Here is a 21,436-nt window from a genome sequence, read left to right as displayed (position 1 = left end):
GTAGAACTAAGCAGGGAAACAAAAAAACATTACCATCAGAAGTTAATAGGTCTTAAAATTCAATCAGCAATCGAATTCAAGAGAGAAGTGTTTCTAAAGAGTACTGCATCTCACTCTTCAAAGACCTTTGATTATCTTGGGTTGTTATTTCTCAAGTCGAGTTCAATCTCACATTTGCAGTATATATCTTCATGTTTATCTAGGGTTTTTTTTAATCTATTGTGTCTTTTCTGATGAAAGATCTCAAAACTCAAGGCAATCAAAACAGTTTTCTGGCTCCCCTTGCACAGGGATGAGATGGAGTGAGATACCAGGAGAAAATTTCTCTTTTTTTTTCTTTTAAATTCATCTTAAGCAGTTCCACAGGGATAGAGCTTTTAAGAGCTAGGTAGAGGATTTAGCAACACATCATGCTCAGCTAAATCACAAATTGAATCCAAGAGCCTTGCTCAAACACGTGTAAGCCCATGTGAGGTTAGTGTAACCAAAAATAAATATAATCAAAACTAGTGCCTCCTCTCCTGGAAGCAAAATGAACACGTGCTGTTCAACCCTGGGACTCCTCAGAACACACTTGGAAATGTTCTGATGTCTGAAAGAAGTCCAGCTCATGAGGAATAGCTGCTCCAAGCTAAGCCTTGAGGCAGGTTGTGGCAAGAGCACTCCTTTAAGCAGTAGAGCTCAGGGGCTGGATGTGCTGCAGTGCAAATAGCAGTGACTGGTGTGTGGGGGGTATGTAAGGTAGGCTTTAGAATCTGGGATTTTTTGGACTTGGATCCGTAAAAAGAGGGGTCATGGAGTGGAAAAAGAAAAAGGCATGAATAGCACCTCTTCTGTTTGTTCATTTTTCAGGAAAATAAAGGAAAGTTTGGAGTGCTTTCCTGTTAAACTCAACAACTTGATCCACACGCTCATGCAGATGTCAGTGGGGAGCTCTGCAAAGCCTCCAGCTCCAGAGAGTGTCCCCCAGGAATGGATGATGCTGGACACAGAGAGGTCAATTGCAAGGGCCACCATTCTGGGATTCAGCAGAAAGCCTGACCCTGTATGTATTATCTTCTATGCTTGCCCTCATTTGCCTGATCTTTAATGACACTTTTAAGAACTCATGCACTCTCCCTCCTCCTTTATAGAGATGTGCTTGTGCTCCATTAAAACCATCATGGGATGAATAGTGGTGCCATAAGCAGTGAGCTACCAGAGAGCAAAAGCACCAGGCAGACAGATATTTGCAGGGAGCCATTAAGGAGAACAGTTCATTCCCTATAGTGAAAAATAAATCAAGAGCTAATTAAAGCATCCAGAAGGAAAGCATGGCACAAAATTAGGAAGCCTAATAGAAATTGGAGGCTGTTATATGATGCTTTAATGGTGCACTATTAGTTTTCACACACTGCAGTGATCTTTCAGTGTTTGACTTGTATGCTACCCAGGCAAGTTTCTCTTCCTGTGCAGCAAGGACTATGAATTACAAACTGAATTCTCTGGCACGTGGCAGTACATTAAAGGAAGGTTTTGCTTTGTTGAAATCACCCTATATGTTTTCTTGTACTTTTTTTTTTTAATTTGTATCTTTGATCATTTCTCTGCTCTGTCTCTCTTTTTCCCCTAACACAGGTTTACCTCATCCAGGTGGTGCAGACCTGCAACGTGGTCACCTTAATTTATTTCTTTGATCATTTCTCTGCTCTGTCTCTCTTTTTCCCCCAACACAGGTTTACCTCATCCAGGTGGTGCAGACCTGCAACGTGGTCACCTTCGTGGAAAAATCATTCCAGCAGTTCTCAAAACTTCACAGCCACCTCCAGAAGCAATTCCCATCTCATGCCCTCCCAGAGTAAGGCAGCATAATAGTCAATGTTATTCTGCTGTTAAGTGGTTCTCTCTTCTGTGCTCAGATAAATCTGTGAGAATATTCACAGCAGATGTATTTTTAGAAACACAAAGGCAGAGAGACATATTCTATCAAGCCTCCTATTCAGCCCCAGAAGAAACTGAATCACAGGCCATTGTGGCAGTCTAAGTTTTATATTTTATTGTTCCTTTTTTTAATGGGAGGAGAAAAGGGGAACAGCTTGGGCCTGAAAAAAACTACTCATGAAATTAAAGGGTAAGTGGTGTTGAGTTAATTAAGGGCACCTCTAATAGTTTTTTACTTTCTTCATTTTGTTTATCAAAACTTATGGCAAGATCCATATGTCAAAGTAATGTAGGAATGTTCACAGTGGGTCAGAACAGAAATCTCTGACTCTAGTGCCATGATGAACATTTTTACAACATGGTACACATTCCCCCAGCTGAGAAATACACAATAATTTTATGTACTGTCCTGCCCCCAAGCCCAACACTTTGTGCCTCACATAATTCAGTTTAACATCCTTTGAAAAATCTGCTGTCATTAGTTGCAATAATTCTGAATATTACTTTCTATCCATGTGCATGTCCTTTCCTGCTTTTCATTTTCTGAAAGTTATTTCTTTACAGTTTCCTGGGGTAGTGAGTCCCATGGTTTATTTCTGTCTTACATAAACCAGCTTTATCTTATGTAATGATTGTCCATGGCTTTAGAAATACAAGTGGTTTTTCCTACATATATGATATACCTTGTACTGCATACACCAGTGAGTACAAAGTAGTCCTCTCTTAGATAATCTTTCTGACTCACCTGGTACAAGCCCTTCTTCAAGCTCAATCTACAAAAAAACATCATAAATCTGGCCTAAAATACCAGCAGCTTACTTAAACCAAGCTGAGATTTAAGTGATAGGCTTGAAAAAGAGAAAGGTCTTTGGATTTGACATGAAGTAAATAGCCACAAACATGGTTTGAACTTAAAGTCCATGAATTTCAGATCCAAAGCTGATATTCCCTTGAGCTCCTGAGAAGCATTCTGAAAAAATGGCTTAAGGTTAGTTAATTCTAGAGAATCTGTCTCCTGCCTGAGGGGATTTTATTGACTCCAATTTGATTCATTATGGCTTTCTCACATGAACTGGTTTGCAGCAGCTGGTGAGAATTGAAATTTCACTAAACAAATACTGAAAAAAATTGTTTGAATCATGGTTTTGATTTGGAGATATTGCAGGCTAACTATTGGGTTGTAAAATAAAATATTTAACAAGGACCTGTTTATGAATTTTTCCTGTGGTGAGCAGAGCCCTTTGAAAAGAAAATACATTTCTCTTCAGAAACACATAAACCTCAGAAACCCTGTAGTGAATTTCAAAAATAGTACTAGTCATTTCTCAGATAAATCTACCTCTGATAAAATCCTTTGCAACATTTTCACAGCTAAAGAGCACTTCAGAACTCACTGAGGGTAAATCTACATATACTGAGGCTGTCTCTAGGAGCTCCAGTGCTTTATTGCCATAATTCAGTCCCAGCAGTATCCTGTCACTGCAGGATCTTTCCATAAGATTGTGTTAAAACAATTCATTTTATGGTGGTTTTTGATAGGCATGTTTTTTAATGGTATAATTTTGTGTTGTGTTCTAACAGAACTTCATTAATTGGAGGTTTTTCATGTATCCCAGATTTTATTCTAATAATAAAAACCTAATTATTTCTTTATAGGAAGTTATTACTGAAACTGCCATTCCATATCAGACCATTAGTCTGCCTGTGTGTTACAAAGCTCCAGCTCTGGCTGATGCCAGATGCTTCAAAGGAAGGAAAAAGCCTTGTTCCACAATGTAATCACAAAATCAGTTTAAAAGTGTCTGATTAAAAAATTTAAATGTTTAATATTGCTAGAATATTAATTGGAACTGCTAACAGAAAGGACTTGGTTTCTGCTTTGTAATGATTCTATGGAATTGTACATATTCATGGCTCATTAGGAGAAAACAACGAAATATGAGAGTGCTTCATACGAGTGCTAAATACTGAGTGTATTGTAAGAAACACATGGCAAAAGCTCAGAGTTCCCAGAATCTGAAATTTTGCTATTGACATGTATTCATTCAGCCCACATTTAAAAGTTAGAAACACAGCTGCCCTTGCACTCTAGCACCATCCTTCTCTTTTGATTTTTTTGAGGGTATTAATTGTGTTTAATTATTGTTTTGTAAAGTGCCAACAATCTTTTCACCCAACAAAACCTGTAGGTGACATAACTGATACACAGAACACTGTTCAGACAAGTAGGAAATGCAATGTTCTGTGTAGGACATTTGCACATGGTGCAAGTTTATATTTTTCTGATCCATTTAAAGAAGATGCCAAGTATCAGGTTAGAAAGTTCACCTTTTCTAACACAAGTGCACTCTCAAGGGCAAGGCCACTTACAGCACAGCCATGATCCAGCAAAGGCAAGCAGGGCTTTAAAAGAAGGGTTCAGTGCCACCACAAGGTTCACATTGTCCTTCACTCCAGCAGTCACTGGGGCCATCAATCTGCAGTTTCTCTGTCCTCTGTTTGGCCACTGTGCTCTGCGTGCATCTTCTGAGGGTCTGCACTCTCCAGCCAGAGCCCTCTCTTTGTGTTACACAGACTGATTCATTTTAAGCTGCTTCCAAACTGTTCTCCTCTCCCAGCCCTTGAAAGAAGCCTCTGTGTGCCAGATGACCTGGGCTCTATTTTTATCTGTGCTGTTCACATGTGTCATGAGCCAGGGTCGTGTCACTTTTCCCTCCTCATTGTGTGTCCTGTCACTGTGATTTTGAGGGAAGAGTGTCCTCTTGCTACCCATCTGTGCAGCCCCTAAGTGAACCCTGATCTTCCAGGGCCATAGGCAAGGACCAGCAGAAGTTCATCCATACATGCAGCATGCTGACGTCATCCTGCTCCCTCTCTGGTTTAATCCCAGACTAAATCACACCAGAGCTGAGTTTTCTCTATAGGATTTTGCAGCTGCCTTCCTAAAGGCTAGCCAAGTGTACCACAAACCAGACAGATCCTTTGTCTGAACCCTTCAGACATATGTTGAGATCTCTTGGATAAAAAAAAGCTCACAGCAGTGATGCCTCAGGTTTAGCTTTTATATTTTTCAGATTCTGTGCTGCTTTAGTGTGTGGGACTGGGCTTCATATGAGCGGATGGTGAGCTCAGCACAGAGCAGGGAGACAAAACAATTCCTTCTCCAGCTGGGCACCAAGGACAAATGATCCAAATCTCAGGCCCAAGAGCACAAACACCGTGGGCTGGAGAGAGAAAAACAAGCAGGGTGGGACTGCATAGGCTAAAGCTGGAATGGGACAATGAACTGCAAGATGCAAATGGAGCAGAACTGATCACAGTGAGAGGCCCTGGGAGCGCTGGTGCATTTTGGGGCCATTTTGGTTCATCTTGGGTGCAGGCCTGGCTGGGCTCTTGTGCTGCCCAAGGTGGATCCATTGAGGAGATCCTTTGAATAAATCCCTGCTTTATTCCTTAGCCCTGCCCAGCCTCTTCTAGCTCAGTCTTCACAAGGCATCAGCAGAAAAGAACGAGTTTTGTAAGCAAGGCACCCTTGACTATTTACAGTGGTGGTGGTGGGACATGAAATACAACCAGGTGAAAACTTCTACCTTTCTCTGCCTCATACATTAGAGGACATAAAGCATAATGTTAATTATGAATCCTGCTATTAGCAATCTGTATCACCAAGCCCATTAAGTGCAATTTAACACAGATAGCTTTTCTAATGCTCCTTCAGCCTGGGAGATAAATACCCTTTGTCAGGGCAAGGTTAATACAAATTGATTATGTGTGTTGTTAAAACTCTAACCTTTTGCCTGATCCAATATGCATTGTCTCTAAAATGCAAAGATGATTCAAGTAAAAAAATGGGAGGTTTTGACATTTTCAACCACCAAAGTATTTGAAAATTGACACAAGGCCATTTTATGCATGTGTAATTTATTTACTAACCCAAAATTAAATTCATCTTAATAAAAATTCAGCAAGAACATTACTTTTGCTATTTTTATTGTTATTGGTTTTTGCTGGGATTGATTTTGTTAGTGTGATGATCGTTTGTTTTCATAGATTATTTTTATTATGCTAGTACCTGAAATTAGATATGGGATCAGGGGCCTACTCTGAAAACCTTATCTACACTCTAAATAGCTGAAGTAAAAAAATGCTAGCAATGATATATTCATCAAATGTCACATTGTTGCTGTAAGGCTTTGGTGCTCAATGTTCTGTGGTAAGGATATGTCAACTCTGGGCTGAGATCAGAGATCTGTTGTGCAAAAAGGCAGTGTTTTCTTGGGATCATAAAGGGCCAGTTATTCAGAGCTATTTAGAGACCATAAAAGGCAAAGTGTATTGTAGGATTTGTTTATTTATTTACTTACTTTTAAATTAATTATTTAGAGAGAAAAAGTGCTTCAGTATGAGACCATTTAGCAGCAAATTATTAGAAGAAAGTGAATCACTGTAATATGACCCTGTAAGCATTTCTTCCCTTACCTGCAAAACCTCTTAGGAAATCTTGGCTTTCTTCTGTTAAGTACAGCTGGAAATATTTTCAGCAAATACAGAGTGCAAGAGTTCTGCTCATAAATATTCTTCTTTTGCAGGTTTCCCCACCCATGGCATTTACCTTTTCCGGATCTTGAACATAAGAGAGTGAAGGATTTGAATCTCTATCTGAAGCAGCTATTAAGTGGCTCCAGGAAACTGGCTAATGTGAGCATTTCCAGTATTTCTTTTATTTGCACATGATTTCTAGTAGCATTTCACCAAAAGATTCAGGAAATTTTCCATTGCCTGTTTAAAAAAAAAAAACTACGTAAGTGACACATCTTCTAATGATACATTTTTGGGATGGAGCCATTGCAGCATTCATCAAAACTTAAGACAAAGACAAGTAGGACTGAGAAATAGTTTATTAGACTTGGCAGGGCATTTTTCAGAAAAAAAAACTTTGCTTCCTTTGCTGCCATCGAAAAGTAGTGATTCACTGAATTTTTGACAGTAAGGAGTAGGTTCTGAGAAATGTAACATCTAAAAAAAGAAGTAAGCTTTGAAATATTGAAAAGTCTGATTTTGACAGTTGTTAAATGAAAAGTTCCATTCTTGCAGCCCAGAAATACCTTTTTCAAAATGTATTTAACGGGTAGAAGAAAGTTTTCTAAACATAAGAACTAACCCAGAATGTTTCAATAACATCAGAATGATGCATTGAGTCCATTAAAACTGGTGTTTTCTCATTTTTTATTCATTATTGTTTTCTGAGGCTTGTGGTTATCCTCCTGCTTAAAAATGGAGAGCCAAAATGGTAACAAACATTGACTTCTCATTGTCTGGGCCAGCACAAAGCCTTGTGCACCTCAGGGCCACAGCACAAACTGGGGCTGCTTGGGTTTCATAGCAAGGACAGCCAAAAGAGGATATGACAGGATGTTTGATCTCCAAAATCTCCAACATCTTGCAGGAGGGGAGAAAAAAAAAGTTTCCTGCCTAACTATATAACTTTCCCAGCTGTGACTTTGTAATGGAGATTAAAGAGGAAATTGTCCATATGCCAAACAAGCAGAAGTTTTCTTATTAATATGAATATAGATTCTGAGCCCTGAGTTGAAATTGAGATTTCCAAAGAGGATAAAAATCTTTTTGACTCACTAATTACACGTAATTTGGTAAGAACAGATGACTTGGGTGCTTGGCTCCTTTGACTGACACTGCCAAATAATCTGCTCATGTTTGGGCAGATTATTGTGCAAGTAAAATACAAGAAATTTCACCTCAGCATGAGGAAGGACTTTTTTACACTGAGGGTGGCAGAGCCCTGGAGCAGCTGCCCAGGAGGTCATGGAGTTTCTATCCCTGGAGACATTCCCAACCAACCTGGACACATTCCTGTGTCACCTGCCCTGGGTGACCCTGTTGTGGCAGCAGGGTTGGCCTGGATGATCTCCAAAGGTCTCTTCCAAGCCTGAGGATTCCATGGTTCCTTTCTGACCCCCATGTTAGGGCGATGGGTTTATTTCACATCAGTGCCCTCAGTCACAGCTGAGGAAAAGCTGATCTAAGCCTGTGACCCAGAAATGAAGAGCTCAGTGTCTTCTGCTGTGCTCTGGACTGCTGGGAGGTACAGGGATTTTCAATTTGGGCCAAGCACTGCTGTGCAGAAGCCTAATCTACAGCTGAAAAATTAGGCTGCTGAAAGCCCTGGGATAGTCATAAAAGCATTTCCCAGTGGTGCACAGAAGCTCTGCTGTGCCTCCTGATCCTTGGGGTGGTGCTCAGGCAGAGCAGGCTGCCTGGCCTCCTCCTCAGAAAACCCCAGTGTCCTTCCCAGTGTCCCTCCTGCTCCCTTTGTGCGTTTGCAGCACACAGCCCTGGAGCTGGGACATCCTCCCAGCCCTGGAGCTGGGACATCCTCCCAACCATGGCTGAGGTGTTGGAGGTAACTCTGGGCAGATATGCTCAGGAACAGGCACTGCTGTGGTTCTGAGCCACAAAATAAAACTGGTTTTAAGGAAAAGCTTTTGGGGAAGTCAATGTCATCATCTTAGATGTGCCAGTATGAAAAACTTGGCTGCATCACTTAAAAGTAAATGTTTTACTTAGTAAGATCCAGAACTTGAAACTTTTTTAGGAAGCTGTGTTGTAGCTCATCTGAGCACCTCACCCAGTGATGACATTAATTAACACAAGGTTTCCTGAGAAAAACATGCACCACAAACACAAAGCTGCTTAGTAATGCATTACATTAATCAAGAATAAGATTTATTTATGTATCTATTTATGACTATCACCATGTATTGATTCTGCTTTTAAAATGAAACCTTTAAGAACTGTTGAGAGTAAGGAATTTTCCAGGCTGGTACAGCCTGGAGGGCTGAACCACGAGGAGAAGAAAGCAATTTTGTACCTGTGAGGGCTGTGCTGGACTTGGAGGGCAAGGGATAAGGAGCAGAGGAATGAGCAGATTGTTCCCATCCTAAAGTGCTGCTGCATGTAGGAAATCATCTTGCTCACCCCCATGCAGCTAACCTGCAATTCTGGATGATAACCTTTCAAGTTATTGATACTCCATAAACATTGAATCGTTATTTTTACCTCAATATGCTTCTCCTGCTGGGAGGTGGGAGAAATTTAGAAAATACTGACGTGTTCTGACCCACTTAGAACAAGGAGAGCAGTTGGTGGGTAATTTCCTTTGTATTACCTTTTCCTTTACTTTTCACTTTGGTATGACTCTTTTGAAAATATCATGGTGTTATCTTTGCTTTAGCCAGAGCCTCCAAGCCTAGGAGGCTTTCTTGGTAAAAATAAATACAATTATTTTGTCCCTTTCTATGCCTATGACAACTTTGCAGTCAAATTTGTCCTTTTTCTCAAAATGTTAAGGAGCCTGGCTGAAACCATTGAGTGAGTTGTCAGTTTTCAAGCATTATCAAACTGTCATTCCTATGAAATAGTAAAACTATGTAGGAATAAATAATTAACTCATAAATTTGTGAAGATCTAGGAAGATCAGTTGCCTGTAGAACAGGAGTCCTTTTACTTTCTTTCTACAGTCATTTATGCTGAATTGTAGATGTAATTTATTGTAGCTGTAGAGTGGGCTGCAGTATTGTCTGAGATAGGGAGAAGAGCTTTTATTTCATTATAAAATACCCTTGTAACACTTGTAATCTCTGTAAACACATTAACCTAAATGACTAGGCTCCATTTTCTGCTCTGAAGAATTTAGTCCAGTCCACACAGGACTGAACACATGCTTGGTTCTACCAATCAAGTAATTATAAATCCTGGAAATGAAGAAAGAATCAGATTACATCCAAATTCCTTCCTCAGTCATGCCTTAAGTGCAAGCGTTTTTAGTCTACACTAAGTTCTGATTATGAAAATTTTATTATAATTGAGAGTAAGTCAGAATGTCACTGACCTTTTCTGCTAAATGGTTGGAATGAAGGAGGAGAGGTGGAAAACAGCTGCCTTCTTATTTGCACTGGAGCTCAAATGGAATTAAATGTTTCTTCAAACCCTTCTTTAATAAATAGAAACTTTTTCTTCCTCTATCTCTGAATTTTAGTGCCAGATCCAGTAAATGCAGAAACACTAGTTGGTGGAATATTTGTTCTTGGACCAGTTTAAATCTTAAATGTGCTCGTGTCCATCCCTGTTCAAGGGGTTTTTTTTTTAAGTCTATGGTTTACTTTAAGCATAAGCCTCACTTAGTTACTTTTGTTGAAGAATTGCCTAGAATAGGAGTCCTTTTTTAGATTCAGGTTAGCAGTGTTATAAATAACTCCCTCACCAGACTGTGTTCATGAGCAAGCTGTATTCATTGCATCAATCACTAACATGCAGAAATTGATGAGCCTTCATTGTCAAACTGAGTCAATTAGGACAGGATGAAAAACAGGTTTCTGCACCTTTTTATTTTATATTTTTTAAATTTCATTCTACTTGTCCCAAACCAGAGTCAGTAGTTCTGATCACAGCAAAATAACGTTTAGTTTTGGGCCAGCTGCACCACTGCTGACTGACTCATCACCTGCATGCACTGAAATACCCGAGTTTTTTAGATCTGCAGGACAAAATTCTTAACAATCTTCAGAATCCTTGAGTTTTGCTCCATTAAATGGTAAAACAACCAAGTGATATCACCAATAAGAGGTGAAGCACCAAGAAATACTGAACTGAGAGTTGATAACATGGAAGAGGACAAAAATGTGTTCTTAAAGCATAAAGTCTGTGATAAAAGACAGCTGCTGACCATTGTTGTATTTTTCTGTTTCACTCAATTCCAGCTGAGGGATGGGCTGGATGGTAACTGCAGCCCAAATCTCATCACATAAATTAGGGCTGCCCTGGTGGCTCCTCCTTTTATGGCTGTATCATAGGAGGGTTGTGCACTGCCTGGGGACACAAAATCAAGGTAAGACTCCATTAATTGAGTCTGGTTTTTGCCCCAGTGTCAAACACAATAGTGAGTGCAGGTGCACAGTAGGTTAGTCAGTAAAAAAAAATAAATTCTTTTGGAGTTTGAGTCTAGAAAGATTTTCTAAGTATTCAAATTAACAGAGGACTTTGGAGGTGAAGATAAACCTTGTGCAGGCAGGTAAGCAAACAGTGGTGTTGTTTCAGCTGTGGATAGGCTCTGTAAACAGCTTTATAGTGACTTACAGGCTTTGTAAAAGGACTTTAAAGAGGATGTAAATGGGAATGATTGTAAATTATGTTCACTCATTTTCCAGCACACAGTAAAAACCAGGCCCACAGCATTGTTCTAGGGTGAATGATGTTTTACACTGTAAAAGTAATCAATTTGATAAGAGCTTCCCATATTTCATTTCTATTTTATTCACTGGTGCTCCTTGTGATTTGCAGAGATGAAGAAAAAGCTCCCACATGCCTGTAGGGGGGTACATAAAGAGGGGGAACAAAGTGCTCCCAGGGTGTGTGGGTCCCTTAAACTTCACCACTCCTCTGTTCCTGTGGCAGGGCACCCAGCAGAGCCAAAATGGGGAGGGTTCAAAGTCCTCTCTCTTCCCCTGTCCTTTCCTGAAGTTATAACAGCTGCACCAAGGTCAGCTTTTTCTGGTTGCTTTCTTTCCTGCTGATTCTCCATCCTGTGACAGTATAAAAGGAGCATGGGTGTTCTCTGACCCCAAATCTACTCCAGCACAGCTGAAAAGAAAGCTGGAAGCAGAGGGGAGGCTGCTTTTCTTTCTATTGAAATTAAATCTGCCTTGAAACCTGGCTGTGTTTCACAAACTGCAAAGTGATTTTCTGGTTAGTGTCTGATGGAGAGCAACAGACAAATTCTATCATGCTGCAGCAGTGCAGGGCTGTGCCAGCCCCCCAAAGCCACTGAAATATTTTATTTCAGTTGGGTCCTAGTGCAAGTAAAGGTGGAGTTTGTGCCTTTTGAGTTAAATGGCTGAAAAAAGGTCTGTGAGTTCTAGCCAGACTGACCACACAGACCACTCTGCTCCTGTTTGGGATAATGTGCTGAGGGACCTGCAAAAAATCAGAATTACCTGTTGAAGATTATTGTCTTATTAGGTAAGAATGTTTGGGCAAATGATAGGAGGACTTCGTAAGTGTGCAATATTTTAGGAAATTTCCATTTGCTGATTTAAAGGTAAGAGTTCCAAGGGGGAAGAGGGTGAGGGAATGCTTTGGTCATCCTCAGTGTCTTTCTTTCTGCCAAGGCCATCATGGGGTCTCTGAGATTGCCACCCACTGTCACTTCCATGTAACAAAAACTGCTGGGTTAGAAATGGACTCTGCACCTTCAAACAGCTCATACAAGTGTTCAAAGCTCTGCTAGATCTGCTTTTGTTTAGCAGTGTGCTTGGCTTAATTCTGTGCTCCAGTCACATTTGCTGGGGTCCAGCTGTTGGAGGTCTCACAGATTCAGGAATCACCTGGAAGTTCAGTATGATTTTTGGAGGTCTGCTGGAAAAGGGGGAGCTCGATAAGGCACCCATTTTCTGGTGGAAATCTAAGTGGAGTCCTGCAGCAGGCAGATTAGCACAGGTCAGGGGGAAATTGCTGTCTTTTAAATAACAGTGTGCACAATGCTTCTCTGCACAAACAGCCAGGAGACACCCCCAGTGCTTCTGAAGCACCTTGCCCTGGACAGCCTTCTGCATCTGCTCCTGCCACACGATCTGCTCCATTCAGGTTTTGCATTCCTTCTGCCAACATCAGCCTTGCTGCTTCCCCTCAGGCTTCTTTTGAGTATGATGGGCCCACAGGGTGCATGCCAGTCCTGTCCATGCCTGTTGTAAGTTCTGCACATTTCCACCCTCGTGTCACTGTCATATTTTCTGAAAAATCCCTTTGCCAGGATTTCTTCTATGGGAAATTGAGAAGCCTCCGAGAGAAATGTAAATAATAATTATCTGATTGCTTCTCCTTGTGTTTTACTGCTTTGGAATGTGGTAGGTGATTCTTTCATTGGTTCCATGTGAATCGTTTTAACTTAATGACCAATCCCAGTCCAGCTGTGTAAGGACTCTGGTCAGTCATGGGTTTTTATTATTCATTCTTTTCTGGCCTTCTGATGTATCCTCTCTCTTTCTTAAGTATAGTTTAAGTATATACTATACTATACTATACTATACTATACTATACTATAATATAATATAATATAATATAATATAATATAATATAATAATCAGCCTTCTGAGAACCTGGAGTCAAATTCTCATCTCACCTCATCCTGGGGACCTCACAACACCACACTCCTGTACTTAAACCAAATGTCCTTTTTTTTTCAGCCTTCTCTCCATTAGAATGAGATTTTGGAATTTTTGCCTGAAGCAATCTCTGCACGTCCTATTTACAAACATCTTGCTTTGTATTATTTGTCTTGCATTTCTATTTATTGCAGAAAGAGTAGGTGGAGAGGAAGCAGAAAAAACATCATGCTGCTCAGAGTGGAATTTTTTATTTCTCTTTCAAGTCAGTTTGTGTATCTTTATTTCCACCTCCTGCCTACTTCTCTCAAGATCTTTGAAGTCATAGGGCCACTTGAGTTTGCTTATTTTCAGGCTGTCAAATAAAGGCTGGGCTGCCAAAAATACACTCTCAACCCTGGAGATTTCCTACACTTGGGACTTGTGCTGAAACAGCAAGTGAAGGTCCCCTGGGGAATAACTCTGCTGTTTAAAGCTGCTGGAAGCTGTGGCAGGTGTATGGGCTTACCCCTGTCAGCTGTCTTCATCAGATGGGAGAATAATTACTCGTGCTCAGTACAGACAGGTGTATTGGCAGTCCACTGCTAATAACTTAAGGATCTGTCATTCAATTCAAGGAAAACAATTATGTTGAGTTTTCTTTCTTTTTGTCTTTTTTTTTCCCCCTGATTTTTGTTTTAAAGAAAATATCAATGTGGGAGGAAAAACTCCAAACAGTAGAGTGAAAAATGAAAGGCAACTGTGAAAATAAACCCAGATTTCTAAATCTTATCTCTCCGCTGAGCATACACATCTGTTCCTGTGTCTGCTGTAACCACATGTTAACTCCTCACTAGCTGCTTTTGTCACTACCCCGTTCCTTTTCTTTTTTCCTTACACGAGTTATGCTACATCTTGTCAAATTGAAGGAACACAAATACTACTTGAAGTACATCTTGCTGATAAGAGACACATTATTTTCCACTGACTGGAAAAAAACAATGGTGACATTTTAATGCTGGAATCTGAAAAGTCTCTTGTCCTACCCATTCATTACAGTGTCAGTCCATGTAACATCAGCATGAATGTAACAATTCTAACCCTCTTAAAGAATGGCCATTCTGAAATATGGCTTTATGAAAAGCCAATAAAATGCAATTACTGTCCAGCTTTGATTCAGAGTCATAAGAGTCCATTTAAGAATTCACGTTTTTATTACCTTGCAAAATACTGAAATCTGGGGATTTGCTTTATTGTTTTAATTCTCTCCAGCTGAAGGTAACTACCTGTTATATATGTTCACTAGAGCAGCACAGGTCAGTACATAAAAATAAAAGTTATAGCAGTACATAAGGTGGATTACTCTTTTAAACAGGAGGGTGAAATACGATCCTGCCTTTCACTCCCTGTGGGTTTCTGGTAGGATTTAACTGTGTATGGAGCTTTTCAGCACAAGTGTCCATTAAGCTGCTGTGGGAGGGAGGTTTGCACAATATCTGAGCCTCAGGGAGGCACACGCGAGGTCAGTTACTTGGGGTCAGTCCCGTGCCAAGGGCAAGTTCCCTGCTTAGTGCACAGCCCAGAGTGGAGATGCTCTCCTGCCTTTGTTTCACACAGGGGCTGCTCTGTCACAGCATCTGCAGCTGCTCAGACAAATCTTGAGCTACTGGAGATGGAGCACAAGCACAGATCTATGGCCCCACAGCATGGGAATCCAACATCAGAGGGTTTTGGGAAAGCTGCAAAAGGCAGGCCTCAGAGACAGCAGAACTGTGATTAGAGCTAAGCAGCAGCCATGAGATAGGTCAGCAGAAAAATTATGTAAGAAGTAGAAAAGTAAGGACAAATAGAACAATGGTCTAGAATAGTGAACACTTGTCTAGAATAACTCCCTAAGCTACAGAAAAGTTTATCTAGCAAGATATTAGGAAATTCTAAGCTTAATAATGGAGCTCTGTGCATTGTGTTCTAAGGCTTACAAGCAGGTATTGTATTTGAAATAAGCAACCATTGTTTTAACCAAAGGTACCTGTGCTTATAGTGGTTGGATGGAACTACTGTCAATGTGCTCTTGCTTTGTGTGATTAGTCAAAAAACTTACTTTATAAGTTGTAACATTAAGTTCCTCGTCTGCTGCCTGGGATGTGAGCTGCTGGCATCTTCCCATTGCCATAACCATGTAATGAGGCTGATGCTGGAAAATAAAACAGCTCAGGGCACATTCCCAGCAGTCCTGTCCTGTTTGTGATTTGTACATACACAAATCTGTGGCCCCACAGCTCTGAAGTGTGCTGACAGAAAGGGGCCAGGTAGGCACCAAAGCAGCATCCCTGAGAGTGCTAAAGGACACCATCATCATCCTCCCAGTGCCACAGCAGAAGTCACTCCTGGATTCCTAGCTCATGATCAAAAGGGAAAAGCTGCCTTTTATTGCTAACTCTAATATGTGCATTAAAAATTACCAGCAAGCTTCTGGGGGGAATGATACAAGGAACAGAGTGCAACATATGAGATTACCTATAGTGTTTGTGTTCTCTTTCAGAATGAGCTTGTACTCAGCTTCTTCCTCAGCTGGTCCAAAAATACCTTGGCAGAACAATCATCTCTGACCTTAGGTATGTGGATTACCAATCTTATTTCTTTTCTAAGAAATTATAATCTTTGATAGTTTTATGCAAAGGTGAGTCCAAAGTGTTTAGATGGTTTGGGGTTTTTTTAGGATGTAATTCCCGATTTCTCAAAGTCTTTGAAAATGTGTTACTGACGTCACCTGTAGATTTCTTTCTCTTTCTCAAATTCCTTTCAGCCTTGCTTCATTTCTTTTTGAATAAACATGCTTATATACAAAGCAAAAGTTCATTTACACAAATTGTGGCAAGTTTCTTGTTTTACAAAACAAAATATTCAAAGATTTTGGAGGAAAGGATGTGAGTCATGACAAAGCACAATGTGTGCTTGCACAAGCGAAGAAAATCAGGGGTGACTTCTAAAGTAATTTTCACAATGAGTGGAGCAAGTAAATAACAGAACATTATGTTAATGCTTAGGCATACATTATTAATGACTGTGGTAATTCACTTCTAGCTAAATGAGATGCTGCACAGTTCCCTTAGCCTATCTAAATACTTAACCCATTTTCCTCTTCTGTCCAGCCCCTAATTTAATCTAATTTCTGACATTACAGCATTAAGAGCCAAAGCATAAACCATAAAAAGTAAACTCTGAATGTTTATTGTCTTCCACTGCCTTAGTTCTGCACTGATAATAATCTTCTGTACTCAGTTTTTAGGCAAAATAAAACCTCATAAAGGAGTCTGCAGCTGCACTCTGCACCACAACAATTCAGCTGTTTGTTATGTGCTCCAAGTGATAGGATGGTTTCCAAGATCATCAGTTTTCCACATTTCAGAAGGGATTGTATCTCTGCATATTTAGTTTGCATGTCCATTAAGTTAATTTAATCCCTCTGCAGACAGAGGTTTCATTATCTCTTTTGCTGGGACCAGTTTTTTTTAATCCATCAGAACAAAATAAATCCCATTCTGGCTTCTCAGCCTTTGGAAGATTCCCCCTGTGTGGAGTTTATTTGATTAGGGCATGCCATTATCATATTAAACCCATTATGACTATTGAAAATTACTAATGGTTGCTCTAACTTTTACAAAGGATCAGGGAGATAATGCAAAGATGTCCTAGGTGTTAGGAACATGTAATCTGGGTCCATGGGATGCATCTCTCTGTAGGTGTCTTTAAGCAAAGTTACAGATGTCAGAGGGAGCTCAGGCACAAGGCAGTTAAAACCCCAGAATAATTTTGATATGTCACTAATATTCAGCTGCCTAATTCTTACAGAGAATCTGGGTGTAAAAGTTTTATGCAAAATCACGAACTGAATCTGTAATAAAATTGAGAAATAACTTGCAACATCATAATTCCTACAGCAGTGACCTGAGCCAGTGTAGTCTGAAGGATGAGCTGCCACTGTCATATTTTCTGGAAAAATCCCTTTGCCAGGATTTCTTCTCTGGGGAAGCTGAGAAGCCTCAGAGAAAAAGGAAAACAAAATCTCATTTGCTTCTCCTGTGTTCTGCTGCTTTAGAATGTGGTTGGAGATTGTTTATCCAACATGTGAATTGTTTTTACTTATTGGTCAATTACGGTCCAGTTGTGTCGAGGCTCTGGAGAGAGTCAGGAGTTTTTAATTAGTATCTTGTTAAGCCTTCTGTAAGTATCCTTTCTCTATTCTTTAGTATAATTTAGTATAGCATTCTTTATTATAATATAGTAACATAAAATAATAAATTAGCCTTCTAAGAACATGGAGTCAGATTCATCGTTTCCTTCCTGCCACGGAGGACCCCAAAAATGCCACAGATGAGCCATCTATTATTGTTGTCAGTGGCAAAAAAATCAAGGAAGAGAATGAAGAAACAGAGGCAAGAATGTGTTTAGTGGGTGTTTGGTGAGAGCTGTGTGTCAGGTAACCCCATCTGTTCCTCACTTTGTAGTTACTCCTGGTGAGGGTCACAGCATGGCTGGGGAAGATGAGTGGGTCTCTGGCCTCCAGCAGTGATGTTACTGAGGGATTGGATTTTTCAAGAATCCAATCCTGTTCAAGAACTCTGCCTTTTAAAGTTTGGATACTTCCCTTCTAGACTTAGGGCAAAACCTTTGTTTAACAAGGGTAAGCAAACAAAACCCAAACACAAACAAAAGCAGCTCTCTTTGTCCTAGAAAACTGATCACTATCATTTACTAATAAACCAGCAGTGTACATGAGGTCCAAGCAATGAGTTTAGACGTGGTAAAAACAGAGAACAGGAATCATGGGCTGGGTTGCTCTGAGTACTGCACCATTTTTGGTGAATTGTGGAAGACCTGCCATGCATGTGCTGATTACCCACCTAAGAAATCTACTGAAACACATATATTTCTATTTTTATTTTTCTCTATTCTTCACCTCACCTTTGGAGTCAGGCTACTGCCACACCCTAGAGAGCTCACTGAAATCTTTGTTCCATGGCATTCTGCACACTGGTGGCATCCAGAGGAGACACAGGTCCAGCTAAGGCAGGAGGAGGTGTCTGGTCATGCCAAGGTGCCAGGTAGCAAACAAGGAATTGCTGGGAGGAGCAAAGTGGCCCCAGAGGTTCTTTCTGGCTGAGGGTGCCCAGAAACCCTCTTGATTTGGAGGTAGACTCTGCAGTAATGCCATAGTCAGTCTGGGGAGGAATTAAATTCACCGAGCCTGCAGGAAAGAGGTGGTTGCCATAAATAAAAGCATAGATTTTTTTTCCCCCACAAATTTCATTGCTTTCTGAGGTTATAGGGGTCTTAATATTTGTCTCTTTTGAAAAATAACTCACGTTTAATATAGGCTGTAGCTTTCCATGGGTCTGGTAGCTTCTCTCTCAAGCAAAAGAAATCATCTCTCTCTTGGTTAGGATCAATATGAAATAAGATTAATGCCCAATAGGATCAGGTTATGAATTTTGATCAAAACAGCATGTTTCTCTTACACTGCTATAATTTATAAATGTTGTAGGTAATTACACTTACTAAGGTAAAATAAAAATTAAAATTTATGAATTTGTACTCTGCTCCCAGCAATAGAGAGATTAGAAATCAGTGTTAAATTTACTTGACATGAATTCTGAATCGGTATTCCCAGTGGGGTGAATTCTGAATTATCCTGAACATTGTCAGCATTTCATTATACCAAGCTCACTACAAGGCCGTAAGAGCAGATAACAGGAATGATTTCACAATCAGACTTTTATAAAAAAAGGAAGGAAGAAAGAAAAATCTACCAAAAACAATTTAATATCCAACTTGTTTCTTTTTCTTGTCTTGAGTTTGTATCTCCTGAAAATATTAATCATTCAGACAGTTTTGGTTCTGCTCTGGGCTGTAACACTGTACAGCCCAGCCCCAGTTCTGGCATGTTTAATTAGTGCTCCCTGTGTTTGTATGAGCCTCTGGCCTCGGGGAACAGGTTCTGTGTCCTTGTAAAGGGACATCCAGGGACATTGTAATGTGGCATTCCCCTCCATGCAGAGCCACAGTCCTCATGAATAGTCCCTGAGGAGAAAAATGCTCTCTTGCTCATGTCCCACAGTGTTTTGATCTTCTGAAGTTGCTCACTGTTGATGTAAAGCTTTTGCCACAAGTTGCCTTCCTGGTTAATCACATTCACCCATGAGCACCTCTGGCTGGCTTGGAGGACTGAAGCCCTGAGCCAGTTGGTGTTTTTAGGGTTGATTGTGTGAAGTCAGGGACTTAGGAGGCTGTAACCTGAATTCTACATTTCCTCTTGCAAATTCAAGGCAAAAGGACTCACGGCTTAAGAAAAAAATATGGTAAAGTGGCTTTACATGAAAAAAAAAAAAAGGAATTGAAGTTTATGGGCTTCCTCTTAACCTGGAAAAGACTCAGCATTGTCTGGAGTTTTCATCCCTTGTCCCTCCCTGTTCCTATTTTCATAACACAAGAAATGAAATAAGGCACAGTCTTGCCAAGTGATTTGTCAAGGTTCATAAGGGAGAATAACAAATGAAGAACTGCTACACACTCTTCTGAGTCCCAGCTTAGTGATTTCTTCCTGAGATTTCAATTTTTCAGGAGTCTTTCAGGCCCTTCTCTAGTTAGGATGTGATTAAAAATGTATTTCTGTAGTCTCTAAAGGGGAGAAATTGGAGATAGATTCATATTCTGAAATTCCACTCCAAGCATCATAAACTCAGAAGCGTTGGTACAATTGTATTATGGCAGTTGCATGTACACACTGTATTATTTCTAATTCATTTGAACTCCCTTCCTCAGGATAAATGGCAATTACACTGCCTCTCTGGCTGTCAGCAGTACATGGCCCCACTGTCACTGTGTCTGCTGAGCAGTTATTTTAGGCTCTGTTTGCTCCAGAGGTTACACATTTGGTTTCTTCAGAAAAAATACACCCAACGTGGCTTGTCCATTATAACAGTCCCTGTGTCTCCTCCTCTGCTGAGCAACAGAGGAGAGGCTGAGAAGAAGAAACTGGATTTCTGGCTCCCACCACCCTGGCTGTGAGAGCTCTGGGGCACATGGGGAGGAGAGGGCAGGAGTGAGACAGGGAGTGCCCATGATGCTCTGTGAAGGCTGACCTCGATCAGTGAATAGAAAGAGTTAGAGAATAAAGCAGGGATTTATTCAAAGGATCTCCTCCATGGATCCACCTTGGGTAGCACAAAGAGCATAGGGCTGCACCCAAGATGAACCAAAATGGTCCCAAAATGCACGGCCGGGCACGGGGTCTCTCCCTGGGATCAGTTCTGCTCCATTTGCATCTTGCAGTTCATTGTCCCATTCCAGCTTTAGCCCATGCAGTTCCACCCTGCTTGTTTTTCTCTCTCCAGCCCATGTTGTTTGTGCTCTTGGGGCTGAGATTTGGATCATTTGTCCTTGGTCCCCAGCTGGAGCAGGAATTGTTTTGTCTCCCTGCTCTGTGCACAGAGCTCACCATCCCCAAATAGGAAGCTCAGACCCAAGCACTAAAGCAGCACAGAATCTGAAAAATAGAAATCTGAAACCTGAGGCATCAGCCAGGTCTCTGCTGAGGCTGAAAGGGACACAAGGGAACCCTCCTGCTACCAGGGGAGTAGGAGGGTTCCCTTGTCTGGTCCTCCCAAAAGCCTCCTGTGGCAGTGTATGACTCTGAGTGATGGCTGTTCTCACATTCCCATCATCCTTTCCCACTGTCTCTGCTCCTCACGAGATGTGTTTCTATTTAAAGAATTAATCACCACTCTATTGTCTTGTCTCATGTTGTTATGTCACCCTGCAGTGGCTTCAGGGCTGGAGTGTCAGTGGCAGATCCCAAGGTGCGGAAAGGAGAGCAGGATTTCTCTAGCTGAGGTCTCCAGCTCAGCTCTAAAGGGGAGGTGGGAGAGCAAAGCCCAGCTCATGAGACATCCTCATTGTGTTGTAAGCTTAGCAGGATTGAGTTCTTGCTTTTTCAGGTAAATTAGTGAGTGTAATACAGCTTTGGTTTAATTAAATATAGCCCTGTTTGGCTGATTAAAACCAGGCAATCTCACCCAGGCAGTATCTGGGCTGTACTTGGTGACCAGGTGGTGAAAAATGGCTCAAGCCCTGCTCTTCAGCCCCTGCTCAGGTGAAACACTGCAAAAATAAGGAGGTCAAAGAGATATTGAGGAGAGGTTGTGCTCACCATTAGCTGATTTGCAGTGGTCAAAGGCATCTTTCCTCTGCTGTGCCTCCCTGCTGTCTCTGCAGGGCAGGTAAACCACATTACTTCCCCAGCCTCAAGGACACACCTTTTGGCAGTGAAGACAGCTGGCTCAGTGCCTCCAGGAGAAAGA

At 40.9% G+C, this 21,436-nt stretch overlaps 1 protein-coding gene across 1 annotated transcript in view; it reads left to right on the top strand.

Annotated features, from left to right (window-relative positions):
• The window catches only part of PIK3C2G (phosphatidylinositol-4-phosphate 3-kinase catalytic subunit type 2 gamma), a 202,528-nt gene that overhangs the window by 154,282 nt on the left and 26,810 nt on the right, over nucleotides 1-21,436 (top strand). Inside the window, exons 26-29 of the mRNA XM_077178127.1 lie at nucleotides 853-1,045; nucleotides 1,716-1,837; nucleotides 6,510-6,618; nucleotides 15,619-15,691. Coding sequence (XP_077034242.1) covers nucleotides 853-1,045; nucleotides 1,716-1,837; nucleotides 6,510-6,618; nucleotides 15,619-15,691 — 497 coding nt within the window. The remainder of the gene's footprint in view (nucleotides 1-852; nucleotides 1,046-1,715; nucleotides 1,838-6,509; nucleotides 6,619-15,618; nucleotides 15,692-21,436) is intronic.

The sequence above is a fragment of the Agelaius phoeniceus genome, chromosome 5, assembly GCF_051311805.1.
Source record: "Agelaius phoeniceus isolate bAgePho1 chromosome 5, bAgePho1.hap1, whole genome shotgun sequence".
In the NCBI taxonomy this organism is placed as follows: Eukaryota; Metazoa; Chordata; class Aves; order Passeriformes; family Icteridae; genus Agelaius; species Agelaius phoeniceus.
The sequence above is the reverse complement of the archived record's forward strand: the minus strand, read 5'-3'. Positions and strand labels throughout refer to the sequence as shown.